Source organism: Mustelus asterias, chromosome 4, assembly GCF_964213995.1.
Source record: "Mustelus asterias chromosome 4, sMusAst1.hap1.1, whole genome shotgun sequence".
In the NCBI taxonomy this organism is placed as follows: domain Eukaryota; kingdom Metazoa; phylum Chordata; class Chondrichthyes; order Carcharhiniformes; family Triakidae; genus Mustelus; species Mustelus asterias.
The window spans coordinates 96,382,972-96,402,560 of NC_135804.1; the positions used below are offsets into that span (position 1 = coordinate 96,382,972).

The 19,589-nt window shown below is 42.7% G+C and overlaps 1 protein-coding gene across 3 annotated transcripts in view; it reads right to left on the reverse strand.

Annotated features, from left to right (window-relative positions):
* LOC144492871 (ras-related protein Rab-38-like) overlaps positions 1–19,589 on the reverse strand; it is a 94,084-nt gene that overhangs the window by 69,969 nt on the left and 4,526 nt on the right. For all 3 annotated transcript variants that reach the window (XR_013497647.1, XM_078211417.1, XM_078211416.1), the window contains one exon: positions 3,312–3,592. Coding sequence is in view for 2 of the 3 variants with exons in the window: in XM_078211417.1 (XP_078067543.1) it covers positions 3,312–3,592 (281 nt within the window). In the remaining variant the exon portion in view is untranslated. The remainder of the gene's footprint in view (positions 1–3,311; positions 3,593–19,589) is intronic.

Below are 19,589 nucleotides of genomic sequence, written 5' to 3' on the forward strand. Positions count from 1 at the left end.
ACAAGTGTCAAATAGGATCAGGATGCAGAATACAGGGACAGCACAGGGGCTAGCATAGGTAGGGTTCTAAATGAATACTGTGCGTCAGTGTTCACTAGTGAGATGGATGACATATGTACAGAAGTTAGGGAGAAGGACTGTGATACTATTAAATAAATTAACAGAGACAGAGAGGAGGTTCTGAGTGGTCAGGCAGACGTAGATAAATCCCCAGGGCCGGATGAAAAGCATCCCAGGTGGTTGAATAAGGCAAGTGAGGAAATAGCAGGGGCATTGCAATAATTTTCAATTACTATCAGGCCACAGGAGGTGTCAAACGACTGGAGGACATCCAATGTAATACCATTATTCAAATTACACAAGGATATAGATGGGTTGATCAGTGGCAAATGGAATTCAATCTGGATAAGTGAAGTAATGCATTTGCAGGACAAACAAGGTAATGGAATACATGAATAGCAGCACCCTGGGAGGGACAGAGGGATTTTGGTTTGCATGTACACTGGTCCCTCCAGGTTATAGGACAGTTGGATAAAGTGGTTAAGGCAGCATTTGGTAATACTTGCCTTTATTAAAGGAGATAGCGAGTTTAAGGACCAGCAGGTTATGCTGGAATTATACAAAATGCTGGTTAGGCTACAGCTAGAGTATTGTGTACAGTTCTGGAATCCACATTATAAGAGGGACATGATAGCACTTGAAAAAGGTGCAAAGGAGATTTACCCAGAATGTTGCCTGGTCTGGAGAGAGTTTGTAGTTGCTTTCCTTGGAACAGAGGATTCAGATGTATAAAATTATGAGGGGCACAGAGACAGGGAGAAACTTTTCCCCTTGGAGGGATCAATGGCCATGGGGAATAGATTTAAGGCAAGGGACAGGAGGTTTAGAGGAGACAAGGAAAACCTTTCCACCCAGAAGGTGGAAGTCAGGAACTCACTGCCTGAAAGGGGGATGTAGGCACCCTCACCACAAGTATTTACATGCACACCTGCAATCATAGAATCCTACAGTGCAGAAGAGGCCATTCAGCCCATCAAGTCTATACCAACCACAATCCCACCCAGGCCCTATCCACCTATCCCTACATATGTACCCACTAACCCCTCTAACCTATGCATCCCGGGACACTAAGGGGCAATTTAGAATGGCCAATCAACCTAGCCCGCACATCTTTGGACTGTGGGAGGAAACCAGAGCACCCAGAGGAAACCCACACAGACACAGGGAGATTGTGCAAACTCCACACAGACAGCGACCCGAGCCGGGATTCGAACCCAGGTCCCTGGAGCTGTGAAGCAGCAGTGCTAACCACTGTGCTACCGTGCCACCAAGACATGGCTATGGGCCAAATGGAAAATGGGATTAAAAATAGTTGGGTGATTTGTCTTTGATCAGTGCAGATATGATGGGCTGTAGATCTCTAGAGTCAAAGGCTGCTATTCTTACCTCAACATAGTAGCAAGGATAGTCAAGCTCAATCCATGAAACTAACTTACTAAGAATTGAGAAATGCCCAAGCTTTGACTTACAGGATGTGGGTATCATTGTCTAGGCCAGGATTTATTGCCCATCCCTAACTGCATTAGTGAGCCACTTTCTTGAACTGCAACAGTCTGTGTAGTGTACAGGTATTTAGTGCTGTTAGGGAGAGAGTTCAGTATTTTGATCCAGCAACAGAGGAGAAACAGCAGTACATTTCCAAGTCAGGATGGTGAGTGACTTGAAAGAGGAACCTCCATGTGATGGTGTTCCCAGGTATTTGCTGCCCTTTGTAATTCTAGATGTACTGGTCATGGGTTTGGAAGGTTCTGCCCAAGGAGCCTTGGTGCATTTCTGCAGTGCAGCTCAGTATTTGGGAACATTGACCAAAGAGCAAAATACAGCAACATCTGGATTTCAGAGTTGCTTTGCATGTATGCGAGTTTCCAAACCAAAGGCATATTAGGCACATCATTTCAACAGCAAAATCCATTTGAATACATTTAGGAACAGGCGATTACCATTTCAATTTAAAACCATAACTTGAAATATTTTACTGAATTCATATCAAACATGGACAGTAAGAAGTCTCACAACACCAGGTTTATTTGGTATCACAAGCTTTCGGAGTGGTGCTCCGAAAGTTTGCGATACCAAATAAACCTGTTGGACTTTAACCTGGTGTGAGACTTCTTACTGTGTCCATCCCATTCCAATGCCAGCATTGCCACATCATATCAAATGTGGAGCATCTCCTCTATGGAGGGAAAAGTGGTGTTTTTTTGGTGAGCTTCTGATCACAGTTTTGCACAAAGACAGATTAATTATTTCTGCCTCTATAACATCTCCTGCCCCAGCTGAAATCCACATCCATGCCTCTAAGGATATTATTAAACTAGAAAGAGTGCAGAAAAGATTTACTAGGATGCTACCCGGACTTTATGGTTTGAGTTGTAAGGAGAAGCTGCATAGACTGGGACTTTTTTCTCTGGAGCGTAGGAGGCTGAGGGGTGATCTTATAGAGGTCTATAAAATAATGAGGGGCACAGATCAGCTAGATAGTCAATACCCTTTTCCAAAGGTAGGGGAGTCTAAAACTAGAGGGCCTAGGTTTAAGGTGAGAGGGGAGAGATACAAAAGGGTCCAGAGGGGCAATTTGTTCAGAGAGAGGCGAGTGTCTGGAACCAGCTGCCAGAGGTAGTAGTAGAGGTGGGTACAATTTTATCTTTTAAAAAGCATTTAGATAGTTACATGGGTAAAATGGGTATAGAGGGATATGGGCCAAATGTGGGCAATTGGGATTAGCTTAGGGGTTTAAAAAAGGGCAGCATAGACAAGTTGGGCCAAAGGGGGCCTGTTTCCATGCTGTAAATCTCTGACTCTAAGAGCTCAGAGTACTGGAATTGACCATGAAAATGGAGAACAAAAGCAACTGGAGTCGACATACAAGATGGATGGTTTAAAAAAAGAGAGAGGCCCTAGAGTATATGGGGCTGAGAGAGCTAACTGCAAGTCACTTCTCACCACTCACCATGAAAGCAACTCCAGTTACAGTAGATGGGTTAATATAATACCCACCATGCCACCTCCCAAAACAGTAATCCCAGACAACTTAGTATCGCACTTCAATTTCTTCAGCCACAGTAACCAAATAAAATCAGTACAAAACTAGGCAATGCATCATATTTGGTACATACCTGAAGAGTTTGCTGGGAATTATTTCAAAGTAATTTAAAACTAGACTTTCATGCATATCTAGTAAAGCCTGATCCTTGGAATTAAGGACTAAATTTTAAACTCATCTTCCCCAAAGGAAAAAAAATCCTTCTTACCTTTGCTGATGTCTCAAACCAGGCAATAAATCCATTCTCTTTGCAATATTGATCCAGTTTAGGCAAAGTATTACCAAGTCCCTCTTTCGTCTGGTCACATTTATTTGCCAATAAGATTGTAGGCACTGGGTTGCCATTCTGCAGCCTCACTTTACTGTCGAGATCATTCTTCCATTTTGAAACTGCTTCAAACGTTGACGCCCTGGATACATCAAAGACTATAAATGCTCCCACAGCCTCCCGGTAGTACACTCTAGTCATGTTACCAAACCGTTCCTGCCCTGGAAATAGAGTTAAGTTTTAAAGAATTGTATTTTGTTCCCGAACAGCCACACCCCTATCCCATGAAAAAGTGATACACTCGACTGCATGGGATAGAACATTTATCCTTTAGCCTTAGACCAGATTTGAATTAATTTCCATTTGGGGTGGATTCAAAACAAAAAGAGGAAGTCATGCATGCATGGGGCAAACTAGGAAGTTAACACATGATGATTGATCAGGAGCATACACAAGGATCCACTACAGTTCACCTTTCACCACAACAGGTCCACAGCAGACACCATCTCCCTAGCCCTACACAACCCCAGAACACAGATCAGACTCCTATTCAGAGGCTACAGCTCAGCCTTTAACACCATTATTTCTATGGGACTCATGTCCAAACTTCATAGCCTGGGGCTCAGCTCCTCCCTCTAACTGGAGGTCCTAGTCTTCCTAACACAGACTACAATCAGTAAGGATAGGCAACACCACCTCCATGATTATCCCCATTGGTGCTTCGCAAAGCCTGACCTCAGCCCCTTACTATACTCCTTATACACCTTTGACTGTATGGCCAAATTCCCATCCAACTCGATTTTCAATTTTGCTGATGACACCACCGTCGTGGGCTGGATCTCAAACAATGAGACAGAGTATAAGAAAGAGATAGAGAATCTGGTGAACTGATGCAACAATAATCTCTCCCTTAAATGTCAACAAAATGAAGACGATAGTCACAGATTTCAGGAAGTGTAGTGTAGGGCATGCCCACCTACATCAATGGGCACAAAGTAGGAATGATTAAGAGCTTCAAGTTTTAGGTACCCAGATCACTAACAACCTGTCTTGCTCTGTCCATGCATATGCTATGGTTTGGAAAGCCAACCAATGTCTCTACTTTCTCAGGAGACTAAAGAAATTCAGCATGACCACCATGATTCTCACCAACTTTTACAGATGCACCATAGAAAACACTCTGGTTGTATTACAGCTCACTATGGTTCCTGCTCAGTCCAAGACCACAAAAAACTACAAAGGGTCACGAACGAAGCCCAGTCCATCACTCAAACCAGCCTCTCATCCATTGACTCTGTCTACACTTCCTGCTGCCTCGGAAAAGTAACCAGCATAATTAAGGACCCCACACACCCCAGACATACCCTCTTCCGTCGGGGAAAAATATACAAAAGTCTGTCATGTACCAACTATCAAAAAACAATTTCTTCCCTGCTGCCAGACTTTTGAATGGACCTGCCTCAGACTAAAGTTGATCCTTCTCTACACCCTAGCTATGACTATCATTCTGCACACTCTCCTTTCCTTCACATATGGTATGCTTTGTCTGTACAGTGCACAAGAAACAATACTTTTCACTGTATACTAATACATGTGACAACATGCTGATGAGAAATGCAGTTATTTGACAGTTGAGCAAAAGATGGTACTTACTAGGCAAAGCATGTACAAAGACTGGTATTACACCAGCTGCTGGAGGGGAAGTTTGTATGCATGCAGTATATTATAGCAATCACCACCAGATGGACATTGGGGTAGGCAGGGCAGAAGTAGCAGCATGAGAAAATAAAGATCCTGAATTTCAAACTTATAAACCTTGATTAAAAAAAGGGACAAACAGGATGCTGTTTATAACATCCCAAATCCTAAAAATGAACTGCATAACCTTCAGAATTGCAGGCCAGATAAAGCTCCATTTATTGCAAGCTGTTTGCTGCCCTTCAATTCATTAATCTGAAGCGACCCAGTTGTCCCCCAGTGAATGTTGGTCAGCAGCATTCTCATAGGATCTCAGATCATGGGACAGATCTAAACATGATTAACCAAATTCTACTTGATAGAACACAAGGCATGCTGTGGAAGGCAATATAAAATACTGCAGTCAGAGTCAAATGGCTCATGTAGACAAGCCAAGAAAAGACGTCCCCCAGATTAACAGGGCAAATTCCTCTTCCATACAGCAAGCCACATGCACATACTCTAGACAGACCAGCCTATAAAACCCAGCAGTACTGCCAACCCCAATACTAACAACCTAACAGTTATCTTCTCTGACTACAAGTTAGACTCAATATCAAACATTGATGAAGTATAGCATTTAAAATTTGAGTTTGAACACTGAAACCCAAGGGGCTTTTTTCCCCTATTACATGGCATAAATCTCTCTTTCCAGAGAAGTTAAACTAGTTGTATTCAAAATTCTTGAATTTTAAGCAGGTCAATAAGGCGAATAAAGAAATTGGGAACATCCTGAAATATGGATGGAAACAAAAAATCCTCTCCTAGGGAGTCAACTTTTTTTCTTCAACATGGTGGCTAGCACTACTGCCTCAGTACCAGGAACTGGAGTTCGATTCTGGCCTCGAGTTTGCATGTTCTCCCCATGTCTGCATGGTTTCCTCCAGGTGCTCTGGTTTGCTCCCAAAGATGTGCAGGTTAGGTGGATTGGCGATGGTGAAGGGGTTATGGAGATATGGCATGGGGGTGGGCCTGGGTAAGATGCTCCTTTGGAGTCCGCACAGACTATAGGTTGAATGGCCTGCTTCTGCACTGTAGGGATTTTATGAGCTAATTAATTTTCAATTTATACTGGAATTTAAAAATCTATCATTTATGGCAAGTACAGCAGATATACTTGTACAAGTGTAGCATAATTGGCTGATGCATTAAACAATTGGCCCTGGATCTCAACCTGACAAATCCCGATCCATGCTTATTGATTCTGAATACACTTAAAGACAACATTCACCCAACATCACTTATTTCCCACCTTATGACAATAAGACAGCCTTCATTCCAGTTGTAGCAATGAATTAACTGGGATGAAATGACTAAAAATATATCTTCCCATCAAGGCAGTGCAAACCCTACATCCCAGAGGTACAGCCTGGATGTTGAGCTAACACTCATCCTGGAGAAAATTCAGGATTTAAACAGCTTTTTATTGCCAGTTTCATTAAAAACTTAAGTGAATTCATGCAAGATGATTTTAACAGCTCCCTTATCCAAGCAAAAAAAACAAACTTGTCTATATTGCCAGCTAAATTATAGGATTAAACTAGCTTCAATTTAAAGTGAATCACCCTATAGCCTGATGCCTCTAGGTTGCACCCAAGAAGAGCTTCAACCTCTCATTGCCAGATCGTCATTATTCTTCTATAAGAATAAGTCTGGGTCAACCTTTGCAAGCTTCCACAGACAGTTTTACCAGCTATCAAGCAATGCTTCAAATCACTGCAGATTTAGTAGGGAAAAAGCATTAGTCAATGACTTTACTAGTTTCATATTTTAAAATCATGCAATATATTTTCAGGAGGGGAGATTTTTCCATAGTCTTTGCCAGGGTTTTCATACTCATGTTATGTTTATTCAGCAGCTTCTAGCTGAAGCAATGACCTAGTGGAGTATTAAAGTTTGATCACAACTTCAGAAACAGAGGCAACACATCAGGCACAAAAATGCAACAAAACATTGCTGTTGACATCTGAGCTAGTGTGCAAAAACAGAGCCTGGTATGTAGGGTGTTAAACTGTTGCTGAACACCAGCGAGGCCTTTGATCAGATCAATTTCCTGAGAAAACAGAACATAGACTGCCACAGAGTACTTAATTTGGAGTTTGGCTCTTTTTCTACCCTTCTTCAGCTTCCAGTAGTAGCTGGCACTACCTTTGTTACAGGGGAAGCCAATAAAGCTGGAGTTGAGAGAGCCAAGGGTTTACAGATGTTTGAAATCTGACATAGGACTGGATGTTGGTGGAACTGTGAGTAAAAGGGAAGCAGGCCTGAGACCAGAGTGGAACTGACCACAGTTCAACACGAGTAGTGGCCCTGGCAAGTATTCTTACTGGCCTGGATATTCTCTAAACTGAAGGATTATGAAAGGGAAATCATGTTTGGCAAACTCACTCACGTTTTATTTAAGGACGCAACTATCAAAGATAAGAGAACCAATGAATATGGCATATTTGGATTTTCAGAAAGCTTTTGATAAAAGTCCCACAATAAGAGGTTAAATGTGCAAAACTAAAACACATAGGATTAGAGGCAAGATACTGGCATGGATTGAGAACTGGTTTCCAGACAGGAAAGTGAGTGAATAAGTAGATATTGAGTGAGACAGTCAGTGACTACTGGGGTACCATAGTGATCAGCTTGGTCCCAGCCATTCACAATATCAATAATTTTGATGTGTTAAATATTTCCAGGTTGCTGATTACATAAAACTGGGTGAGAATGTGAAGCCTCCAACATCTTCCCAACACACAATGAGTGGACTTAGCCAGGCTGAGTGTGGCACGGTGGCAGTGGCTAGCACTGCTGCTTCATAGCGCCAGGGACCTGGGTTCAATTCCCAGCTTGGGTAACTTGTGTGGAGTCTGCATGGGTTTCCTCCAGGTGCTCCAGTTTCTTCCCACACTCCAAAGATGGATAGGTTTGGTGTATTGGCCATGCTAAATTCTTCCTCAGTGTACCCAAATAGGTGCTGGAGTGCGGAGATTATTACAGCAACTTCATTGCAGTGTTAATGTAAGCCTACTTGTGACTAACAAGTAAAAACTTTTAATTTTAAAATGGTGATAGATTGTGCAGCTACAGCATGCAGTTAGGAAGGCGATTGGTATGTTGGCCTTCATTGCATACAGAAGCAAAGATAACTGTACGGCGAGACCACACTAGGTTCACCAGACTGACTCCTGAACTGACAGGATGTCATAGGACAAGATTGATTGGGTCAACTGGGCCTGCATTTGATGCAATTTAGAAGAATGAGAGCAGATCTCGTTAATGTTTAAAATTCTGAAAAGGGCTGGACAGACTGGATGCAGGGCTGGGGTTCTAGAACAAGAGGTCACAGTCTCAAGATAGGGAGTAGGCCATTTAGGACAGATGAGGAACGGGTAGGCCACGAGGATAATCATTGAAGGAGGTGAACCTGTGGAATGCTCCACCACAGAAGGCTGTGGAGGGCAAGTCACTGAAAATATTTAAGAAACCGGGTGATTAAAGACCAAGACCACTCATATCTTGGAAGAGGACAATGAGTGGAGAGCACAAAGAGACCACACAGTTGCATGAAGAGGGTGCGACGGTTCCCAGACAAAACAGATTTCTCAACTATTCAGATCAGACCCACAACCAGAAATCTGAAACTTGATACCAAGAGTGAGGAACATAAACCAGATGAACTTTCCTGGAAATTTGAAAGAAAATGGCTAAGGTGCTCAGAAACCAAGCAATGGGGGAAAAGCAGATTTGACAACTAAAACAATCCAAAGGAGGACATAAATAACAAATGGCCATGTTATCCAGAGGTTGAGCAGTAGCAAAGAACTGTAGCTTATTTCAGTAAACCAAGAGATGAAGGTAGTCCTGCCAAGGGTTGAAGGTAGTACACCTATTGAAAACTGTTCAGATGTTCCCAGAGTGTTTTTCAGACATTTGGATGTTTTGAAGATCACTACTGACCCAGTGACAAAGCTAGTGATTTGTCCCCCCATATAAAGCAGCTGGAAAAGCAGGTGATCCTCAGAATTAGTGCCACGGATTGGGAAGTTCTATTGTGGAGAGATGTCTCCAAGTTATCCCCAATTGCAATGGGATCTGATCAATTGGGCCAGTGGGCTGACGAATGGCAGATGGAATTTAATTGAGACAAATGTGAGGTGATGCATTTTGGTAGATTGAACTAGGGCAGGACTTACTCAGTTAATGGTAGGGCATTGGGGAGAGTTACAGAACAAAGATCTAGGGGTACATGTTCATAGCTCCTTGAAAGTGGAGTCACAAATGAACAGTGGTGAAGGCATTCGGCATGCTTGGTTTCATCGGTCAGAACATTGAATACAGGAGTTGGAATGTCTTGAAGTTGTACAAGACATTGGTAAGGCCATACTTGGAATACTGTGTGCAATTCTGGTCACCCTATTATAGAAAGGATATTATTAAACTAGAAAGAGTGCAGAAAAGATTTACTAGGATGCTACCGGGACTTGGATTGAGTTATGAGGAGAGGCTGGGCATTTTTTTCCTCGAGCATAGGAGGCTGAGGGGTGATCTTAGAGGTCTATAAAATAATGAGGGGCACAGATCAGCTAGATAGTCAATATCTTTTCCCAAGGGTAGGGGAATCTAAAACTAGAGGGCATAGGTTTGAGAGAGGGGAGAGATACAAAAGTGTCCAGATGGGCAATTTGTTCAGAGGGTGGTGAGTGTCTGGGACAAGCTGCCAGAGGTGGTAGTAGAGGCAGGTACAATTTTGTCTTTTAAAAAGCATTTAGATAGTTACATGGGTATGATGGGTATAGAGGGATATGGGCCAATTGGGATTAGCTTAGGGTTTTTTTTTAAAAAAAAGGGCAGCATGGACAAGTTGGGCCGAAGGGCCTGTTTCCATGCTGTAAACCTCCATGACTATGACTTTACGTCAAACAGACAGCTCAGAATTTGCCTAGATTCTAAAGATCTTTACATTACTCAATTCCAACAGTGCAAGAAATCACACCAACAGGTTTTGTAATTTCAGGCATCAAGCTATCTGTAGGAACATGGAAACTTGATGAGAAATCTTTGCTGATGACAACCTGTGTCTAGGTTAAATAAGGATGCTGTTCCTGTTTTGGAATCAATAAAGTAATGCATGACCACTGGTCACTTCAACTGCTGGGTTCCATGTTTCCATGATTTGGATCCTGTGCACATAGTTTGTCCTTTCAAATGGTGCAGACAGGGATTTAGCATGCTTATTCAAGTGTTGCCTTCCTACCCGTGCATCAGTGAGTTGCCTCACTTGGGAGAGAGTACATTGTCAGAGTTATCTTATTTTTGTGTTCTGCAGTGCTGCCAATTCAAGATGGAGATACAACATCCTACCATCCAAGCAATATTGTGAATATTTAGAAAATCATCTAAATGAAAGTTGACTGGACCAGTTATTTGGCAGAGCATTTTGCTGGGAAAGAAACCGAATTAACCATTTGCAAATGCACATCTGGGGTACCACATTTTACTGCTGCACTGGAGTCAAAGATGGATGTATGTTGTTGGTACATCAGTCTACCAACCACATGGTGAGCAGCGAGAAAGTGCCATGAACTTCCAACATGTTGAATCTCATGCTCAGGTTTGGCAGCAACATTTCTATGAACTAGAGTTTCAATGCTGCCAAACATGCTGAATATTTTATTTTACGTTATATTGTCTGAAAAGTTACTTTATGCACTATACATTATGCCCAAGTCAAAATTTCTCTGTAGTAACTGGAGGCAACTCAATGTGGCTAGTAACAAACTAAGGATTCATTGACTGAGATGTACAACCAAGAGTAAACAGGCCTACTCCTGACTGCCTGAACTCCAGCTGAAGCTTTCTAGCCACAGGAATGCACACCCTCACTCCAGTTTGTTACGCTCCATTGGTTCTAGCCCAGTCACATGACTTGAAAGATCACCCATTAAAGGGACCATGCTTTCGTTTAATCCTCTTTCCCCAAAAACAATTTCACTAATATTGTATTATTTATCATTTAAGAATGTTTGCATTAGAAAGGTAAAAGAGCTTCAATTTCATTTAGGTAGTTTGTGACACTTGGTAGATTCCTGACTAAAGCAAAAAGGTCAGGTTTTTTGATTTTCTTGTTTATACAGGTTTTATGACCCTTGAAGATAGGTTAAAAGTTTAGTGATTTTGTGCAGAGAGAAAAGGAGACAGAATATGTCACCTAGAATTTGTTGTCTATGAGGACTGTGGACGTTCTATTCAAGATGGAGGTGCATTTGAAAATTATGGAGAGCAGGTTTAAGAGATGTTAAGGTAGATTAGTCATGATTGAATGGATTAGTGAAGCAGGCCCAAAAGGTTCACCCCTGCTCCATTTCTTACATTCTTAGTCCACAGTAAAAACAGACAGGCAAGGCAAAGTCCAGCTAACAGTGAACAATGCTGATTGGTCAATACTAAAAGTGTCAAGCTAATACAAGGCCCAGCACTGCAAGGACATAATACATCAGCTTGAGAATGCAGCCATGTGTTAAACAAAAATCATTGACCAAGATCCTCTTCCTTGACTAAAGGAACTGGTCAGTTACCAGATAAGTGCAACAGTTGGACCACAAGTCTGTACATCTGTTAAACAGGTTCACAGGGCTTCTCAATAATTACCCTGCACTGTGGAGAAATCAAGCAGGAAATGGAACATCCCGTATTGGTGCTTAGATGAAAGTTCAGAAAATGTTGGTTATGACTTGCCAGCCTAGAGCGTCATATAAATTCTCTCATAGTTGGCACCCATGTTGACAAAAGCAAAAAGTAGAATTCAAGCATAGAACACTAGGCCTAGCAATAAATGCAGTGCCAAGAATTGACAATTTACATGTGGGGTTGGCTCATTCATTCACCCAAACTTCAGGCAGCAATGTTAAAGTTACTTGGAGAAATTAACACCAAGTTTTGGCCCTTGACCAAAACCCACAAATATTGTTCAGGAAGATGACAATAGAGCTTGGCGACAATGGCTTCATGTCCAATTTCAATAATATTATCCAGGCTTGCACTTGAACAATGGTCATTAGGCCTTTTGAATGGGGGTGGTGCTGGCATCCAAAGCGACTGCTGCACTGTTTGAAGTATCTTTTGGATGGGACAGTAAACCAAAGGCCATGTCCAGAACATACAAGAAATCCCATGACACCATTTCAAAAAAAATAGCAAAAAGATGCTGGCAATAGTCAAACATGGGTAAATAGTGGAACAATGGGTTGGTCACATTTCAATCTTCTGACCCACAAGAGCATTTCCTTCCCCCAAGTTTGCATTGAAGTGATAAATATGCTACGTTCTCTTTCCTCCTACCATCTAAGAAATCAAATGGGTTGTTAGCTTGTCTGGATAATCTAAGCTTCTCAAGAGCACTCCCACCCATGGAGTTGGGTTGAGTGCAGCCTGTCACAGCAAGGAACATATGGGAGAGAGTTCAAAGTCCTCCTAAGTTAGAGGACAGAAGGGTCTGGAGCTTCTGGGTGTGGGATGTCAATTAAATTCATCCATGAGCCAATAGACACCATTATCCTAGAGTCTACTGCAATTTTAAAAAGTTAGCTCAGGGATTAAACAGTGGCCACATAGCCTCAGCTTCCCTCCTAAACACTCCAGCAAACTTGCCACATTTGCCAGTGACCTTGCTAGAGTCTGCCAGACTGCAGAGGCTCTGCCCTTGCCTCTGGTCTCACTGCTACCTGTTACAAACTATGCTGATGTTACCGGCAATGGTGTCCCAATTTAACATTCAGTCGTGATGTTGGAATATTAAAGGAGACATGTGAGGGACCAGTCCAGTCTTCATATAATAATTAAAGATTAACCAAGGATTACCATACTCTAAGATGCTTTTATTAATGTTGAAATTACCCTTTTGTTCCAAAATATATGCATGATCCCTGAACTCACCAAGATTTCCCTTTCCCAAACAACATCCAAATTCAGCTTATAGTTACAACGTGATACAGGGCTGATTCTCTAGTCTGGGAAACTTTTTCTGGTCCAGAACATACAAGATATTTAAACTGCCTTTATGAAGGTTTCCTGCAATGTCTTGGCTCGGGACTCACTATAGCATCCAAGTAGTACAGGACCCTTTTTGGCTGTGGAATGGGTCCTAGCCCCGCAACTGAGTGCCAGAATGGCTTCTGGCTAAGGCATGGACTGGCCTCTGATTCTGAAGGGGGGGGGGGGGGGCAAGTTACACACTTTATTTCCAACTTGAGAATCAGCTGTCTACATAGCTCAAAATTCTTTCCTTTTGTGGACCTTAGCATTTCTATAGCCCAGAGTCAACCTGATTCTGCTTGGGAACTTAGCAGTCATCCAAGTGTATTCTGTCTCTACACTTACAGCACTTCACACCTGATCATCTTTAGGTGTTCTCATGCCTGAGGAAGCCCCTGATCACTTTGATGCTTGCCTCCTCTGGGAATGCTGGCTGTTGCTGGGAAAATTTCTACCCTTCTGGCTTCAAATTCTTATTACTGTTGTGGTTAGGCAAATCCTTGACAAATCCCTCCTCTCCAAAGACCTTCACATTCACTCACTTTTGATGTGGGGTCCCACAATTCTGGACATTAGTGGGTGCTTGACAGCAGCTACCACTGTTTCTGCTGTGCCATTTGGAACTGCTGGCCTTAACTGCTCACATCAACAGGCAGGACTTCTACTGCCAGAGCCTCATTTGAGGGGAAGGCCCAACAGTGGTCATTCATGCACCCAAATGCTGTTAGGCTTCCCCCACAGAACTGGTGACCATCGATTGATGAAAACCCCAGGACCCTCATCAGGTGATAGAATCACTGAGTTGGGGACAGGCTCAAAATTAGAATGCGAAGTTTACCAGTCGAGTCATGCACAAGTCACTTAGGTGCAGTAATATGGAACATTCTAGTTTTATTATGCAAAAGTCCCACTGATTTACAACTATTGCTGTTAATTACTTAGTCTCACAAGTAGGCTTACATTCACACTGCAATGAAGTTACTGTGAAAATCCGAGGCGCCACACTGGCACCTCTTCAGATACACTGAGGGAGAATTTAGCATGGCCAATCCACCTAACCAGCACGTCTTTCGAACTGTGGTAAGAAACCAGAGCACCCATTGGAAACCAACAGACATGGAGAACCTGCAGACTCTGCACAGACAGTGACCCAAGCCGGGAATCAAACCCTGGAACTGAGACAGCAGCACTAATCACTGTGCCACCCCTAGAGCACTTTACATGATGTCATAAATTGAGATTTAATTCCAGAAAATAGTAAAACTCTGATGGAATTGATACCAAAGATTAAGTGAATCTCCAATCAGTCCTGAAGAAATTTTCTTGGACCAAAATGGGTAGTAGTAGTAGTCGTGTTTCCCCAAGATATGCACTGGCCTAGTAAAGGCTGGGGAGGTTGCATATTTCCCTAGTTTAGCGCTTAGAATTTCTCATTGCTTACAATAGTCACTCTGAGCTCTCACATGGGGACAATAAAAGAGTGAGCCATGACCAATAATGGCTGCATTTACAGTATCACCTATTAGGATTAATTTATCAAATATGGAGGTGACAGCACCAGCCTTTTTTAAACATCCAGACCCACAAAATGCAAACCAGCCACAAGGAATACAAGTGCAGTGAGACAAGATTGGGGTGTGGCAGCTGCACATGGTCCACAATGTAAATACCTCTAGTACATCTCAACATCATGGGGTCTTGTTGATCTGGATAGGTAACAGGAAAAGTGCATTTCAGATCTTGGGAATTACACGGTAATATACAAGGTATATTACTGAAACAGTGGGTGATGCAACCACAGGGACATATCTGAAATAATGGGAAAGCAGAGTCAAGAACAAAAAAAAAGATTAAGATGAAGCATAACCAGAGCAACAGGAGTTTTAAAATGTGCTCTATTCTTTCATAGGATGCGAATGTCACTGCCCTTTGCTCTGGCAAAGATCATGAATGGTGGGGTTGGGGCTTATGTAGGGCAGGATGCTCGTTTTAAACAACTTGGAATTGTGGAAGATGAGAAGCATTAGAGTAGGAGAGTCTGGGCAACGACTCATGATAACCAGTTCAAAACAATTAGATCCAAGGGGTTAATGAGCAACAGTTATTAGAATCCTATGGCACAAATTACAAAACAACATCCTTGGAATTCTTTAGTTTAACACAAGGTCACCACTGCAGCAATGTGGAATTTGCAAGCACTGCTGTGTACAAATGACAGCAACTTTTCCTATTTAGGAAGTTAACCAAAACATTAGCCTTCATATGGAAACTCAACCAGCTCAAAACAGAATTGATTCAGGACAGTTAAAAACCATCTTGATTTATTAGGGGTATTGTGCAGCAGTGAGGAAGTGGGGTAAATTTGAGGAGTCAGGTAGAGTCAAGGCCTTTAAAAATGGTGGACAGGACGCAGATGGGGAATTCCCCTATTTTCAGCAGATTCTTTTTTGGGGAAGGGCACAGGGTGAGAATTACAGGCAGCAAACCAGAACTCAGTAAAACCATTTGAAAGCAGACTCCATTTTCACTATATGGACTAAGGCCCCTGGAACAGAGAGTGTCACAGACTTATGGAGGCTTTATGGAGGCTATGCAAACACTCAGTGGGGATAAGGACTGCTAAAGTGTCATGATCTGAAAACAGGTTGTAGCTATTAGATTTTTAAAAAGACATTTAGCTCAGGAAAAAAAACTACATTCCTGCTGTTTTGATAGACTTGCTGTTATTTCCTCAAGGACTACTATTACAACCTGTTATTAGTTTGAGCATCAAAAGTTCAAAACACACATCTCAGGAATGGCGGCTGAGTCTTTTGTTACTGAATGTTAAGAGGTTATTATGGGTTAACCGTCTTTTGGCACAGTTACTAAAGAGGTTTGCATGTGTTTTTTTATTATAGATTGTACACTTGCCTACTTGAGCTTTAAAATCTTTTAATGAGTTTTATGAATCAGAATTTTTTCTAAAACAGCATCAAGTGGAACGAAACCTGTAGTAGATCAGCCCCAAGTCCACATGGCTCCCAAGGTCTGTTCAATGGGGTAAGTAGCAATGGAGACGGTATGGGCTAGAGGACCCAGCAGCCTTTTATAAAAGAAACTGGGCTGAAGATGGAGAACTGAGGCAGATCTTCTAAGGAGCCCACCACTGAAGGTAGCAGGCCCGATTTGTTCATGTCCATTTCCTCCCCACCGGAGTGAAAGTGCATGGGAACCAGAGGCAAGTTTGCCAAGTCAGAAATCCCTGGACTCAAACCAATGGTGAAAATCCAGCCCCTTGTTTGAAACTAAACTGTTGAATACTACAAGGCAGGAGGTGAAAAGTTCATGACTAAGTGTACAAGGTAAATTTCTACAGTCATTCCTGGATTTAAAGTTTATTTACTAGTGCTACAAGTAGGCTTACATTAACACTGCAATGAAGTTAGTGAAAAATCCCCTCGTTGCCACATTCTAGTGCCTCTTCGGGTACACAGAGGGAGAATTTAGCATGGCCAATGCACCCAAGCAGCAGATCTTTCAGACTGTGGGAGGAAACAGACACAGAGAACATGCACACTCTGCACACTGACCCAAGCCAGAAATCAAACCTGGACCCTGGAGCTGTGAGGCAGCAATGCTAACCACTGTCACCGTGCTGCCCCGATTTCCCCACTAACTGCAGAAACCCGAGGGCAGTGCCCTCACTGGTCAGAGGAGTTGATACAATTTATATACACATGCCAACTAAACCTTAGAACTGACTATTAGCATTTTTACAAGAGGGGTTTAAAAATCACTTCCTCACCCACCCTGCAGAATTCACAGTAGTTCCACCATCCAATAAATTGTTAGCAATGCCATATTGCTTTCACATTGGCACTCATTGTAGCTTGGCTCATCTGAAATCTTACCTCCTGAAGATATTTACATATTTCACAAGTTCTTAAACACAAAAATAAATTTCCAGGATTCAGACAGTGGTTCCAGCTGCTCTGCCTACAAACTTGGAGAAAAATTGCAGGGAGGCAGACAGGGAAGAGAGCAGCAGAACAGGGATTAAAGAACCAGCACGATGTAATGGATTGTACAGCTTCCAAAGATGTGCTGGTTAGGTGGATTGGTCATGCTAAATTGCCCCTTAGTGTCAGGGGGACTAGCTAGTGTAAATGCATGGGGTTCTGGGGATACGGCCTGGGTGGGATTGTGGTCAGTGTAGACTCTGGGAGCCAAATGGCCTCCTTCTGCTCTGTAGGATTGTATTATTCCTTCTGTTGGTTTGTTCACTACAAGGAGGATAGTCATTTAAGCGCACTTATGACAAACAGCAGTGCTGCTTGACTAAATACAACTTAATGGTTAAAGGGAAGGCATTTACAATGGAATTAGTGTCATATTTCAGGAGGAAACTAGATTAGGTATTTTAAAACATTCCAAGTAATACTTAAGTATACATATAGTTCCAAATCTCAAACCAAAAATTATCGTTGTTCCAAAAAAAGGGTCCATCCAGCCTTTCCTTTACCAAAGTGTTACCTTGTGCATCATAATACTTATACTCTAACTTTCCCCAGTTACACGCAAAACAAGCTGAAAAGACAGGCCGATTTAAGTTGCAAAATTACTTGATGAATATCACATTTTACAAGCCATTTTAAACCAGCTGTGGTTGCACAGACCTGTCTCCTCCTGTACAATTCAGCTCAATGTCTTAGAGCAGACAGTCAATCATTTGATGGAGGGGATATTTCCAGCATGGTTTTGAAACCCAGATACCACTGACTTATTTGAGCCAATAATTTTAAATAACTTCTACATTTTTCTAATTAAATCAGTAGAACATGGGCAGTGACGGGGAGGGGGGGGGGGGGGCGGAAATCGCTTCTTGTGACTGGCTGCAACGTCAAACTGACGTTATATCTGAACTTCAATACTATTCTGGTAAAATACACAATCCTTTGGGCTATTGAACCACAAACAGCCAGACTAATATTTGAGAATTAACTAAGCATTGCTTCTGACCTCTATTCATTGAAGACCAGGGATGGTTGCCATCAGAATCCCTACAGTACAGGAGGCCATTCAGCACATCAAATCTGCACCAACTTCCAACGGAGCATCTTACCCAGGCTCACCCCATCCCCATAACCCCACGCGTTTATTCCCCCCTAACCTACACTATTCGTTTGTGGGACATGGGCATCGCTGGCTGGCCAGCGTTTAGTCCCCATACCTAGTTGCCCTTGAGAAGGTGATGAGCTGCTTTTTGGATCACTACAGTCCATGTGCTGTGGGTTGACCCACAACGCCCATTAGGGAGGAAGTTCCAGCATTTTGACCCACCCACTGCGAAGGAACAGCATTTTATTTCCAAGTCAGGATGGTGAGTGGCTTGGTGGGGAATGTGCAGGTCGTGTTCCTATGAATCTGTTGCTCATTATTCTGGATGGAGGTGGTAGTGGGTTTGGAAGGTGCTATTTAAGGATCTTTGGTGAATTTCTCCAAGTTGTAGATAGTACACACTGCTGCTACTGAGCATCAGTGGAGGAGGGAATGGATGAGGTGCTAATCAAGCATGCTGCTCCTGGATGGTGTCAAGCTTGCAGTGTTGCTGGAGCTGCACCCATCCAGACAAGGTGGGGAGCACTCCATCGCACTCCTGACTTTTGCCTTGTAGATAGTGGATAGGCTTTGGGGAGTCAGGCGAGTTATTCGCAGCAATACACCTCCTGGGAGGAAATTTAGCATGGCCAATCCACCTAACCTGCACATCTTTTATCAACAACTATCCTCAAACATTCTGGTCATTAATCTCACTTGCTGTATCCCATCTTTAAGGGCAAGGTCCCGAAATTCTCGGAAATCTCATCTTCCCGCATCAGTCTGACGTATCAAGAGTTCAAACACGAGGACAGCACAAGTCAAACTGAATAGATTTCCTTGTTAAAGGAGGAATGCTCCGAACTCACGGGTTTCATTAGCCACATTTGAGTCTAGTCACGGGTCCTCTGTTCAAACAACCTCAGAACGATACAAGCGCCCTATCCTCAGGACAAGTTACCATTCAAAGCCCTCAGGCGGGTCAATTCGTCTCACCCTGGGGACTGTATCCTGATCTACCCACTCGGATTTGTATCTCTTACACGGAACAACAGAAACTGCTGGATAAACTCAGCAGGTCTGAGGCTTGCTTCTATATTGCAGCTCTCATGAAAGCAGCAACGTCCGACATCAATGTGGTCTAGTCTAGTCTGCCCCCAAGGAGACAAAGTCCACAAGACAGCCCAGTCGAGTCTTGCTTATTCCTAATAGAATTCCAATTAATGCCACTGAATCACACCTCAAATAAACAGGCAGATATCCGAGGAGTTAGAGACTTGTGAAATGTTGCTGGTAGTTGTAAGTTTGCAGTAACTACTTACTCAGGAGATTACAATAAACGTTTGAGAAATCTCAGCCTTCCTTCTTCAGAAAGGGGAG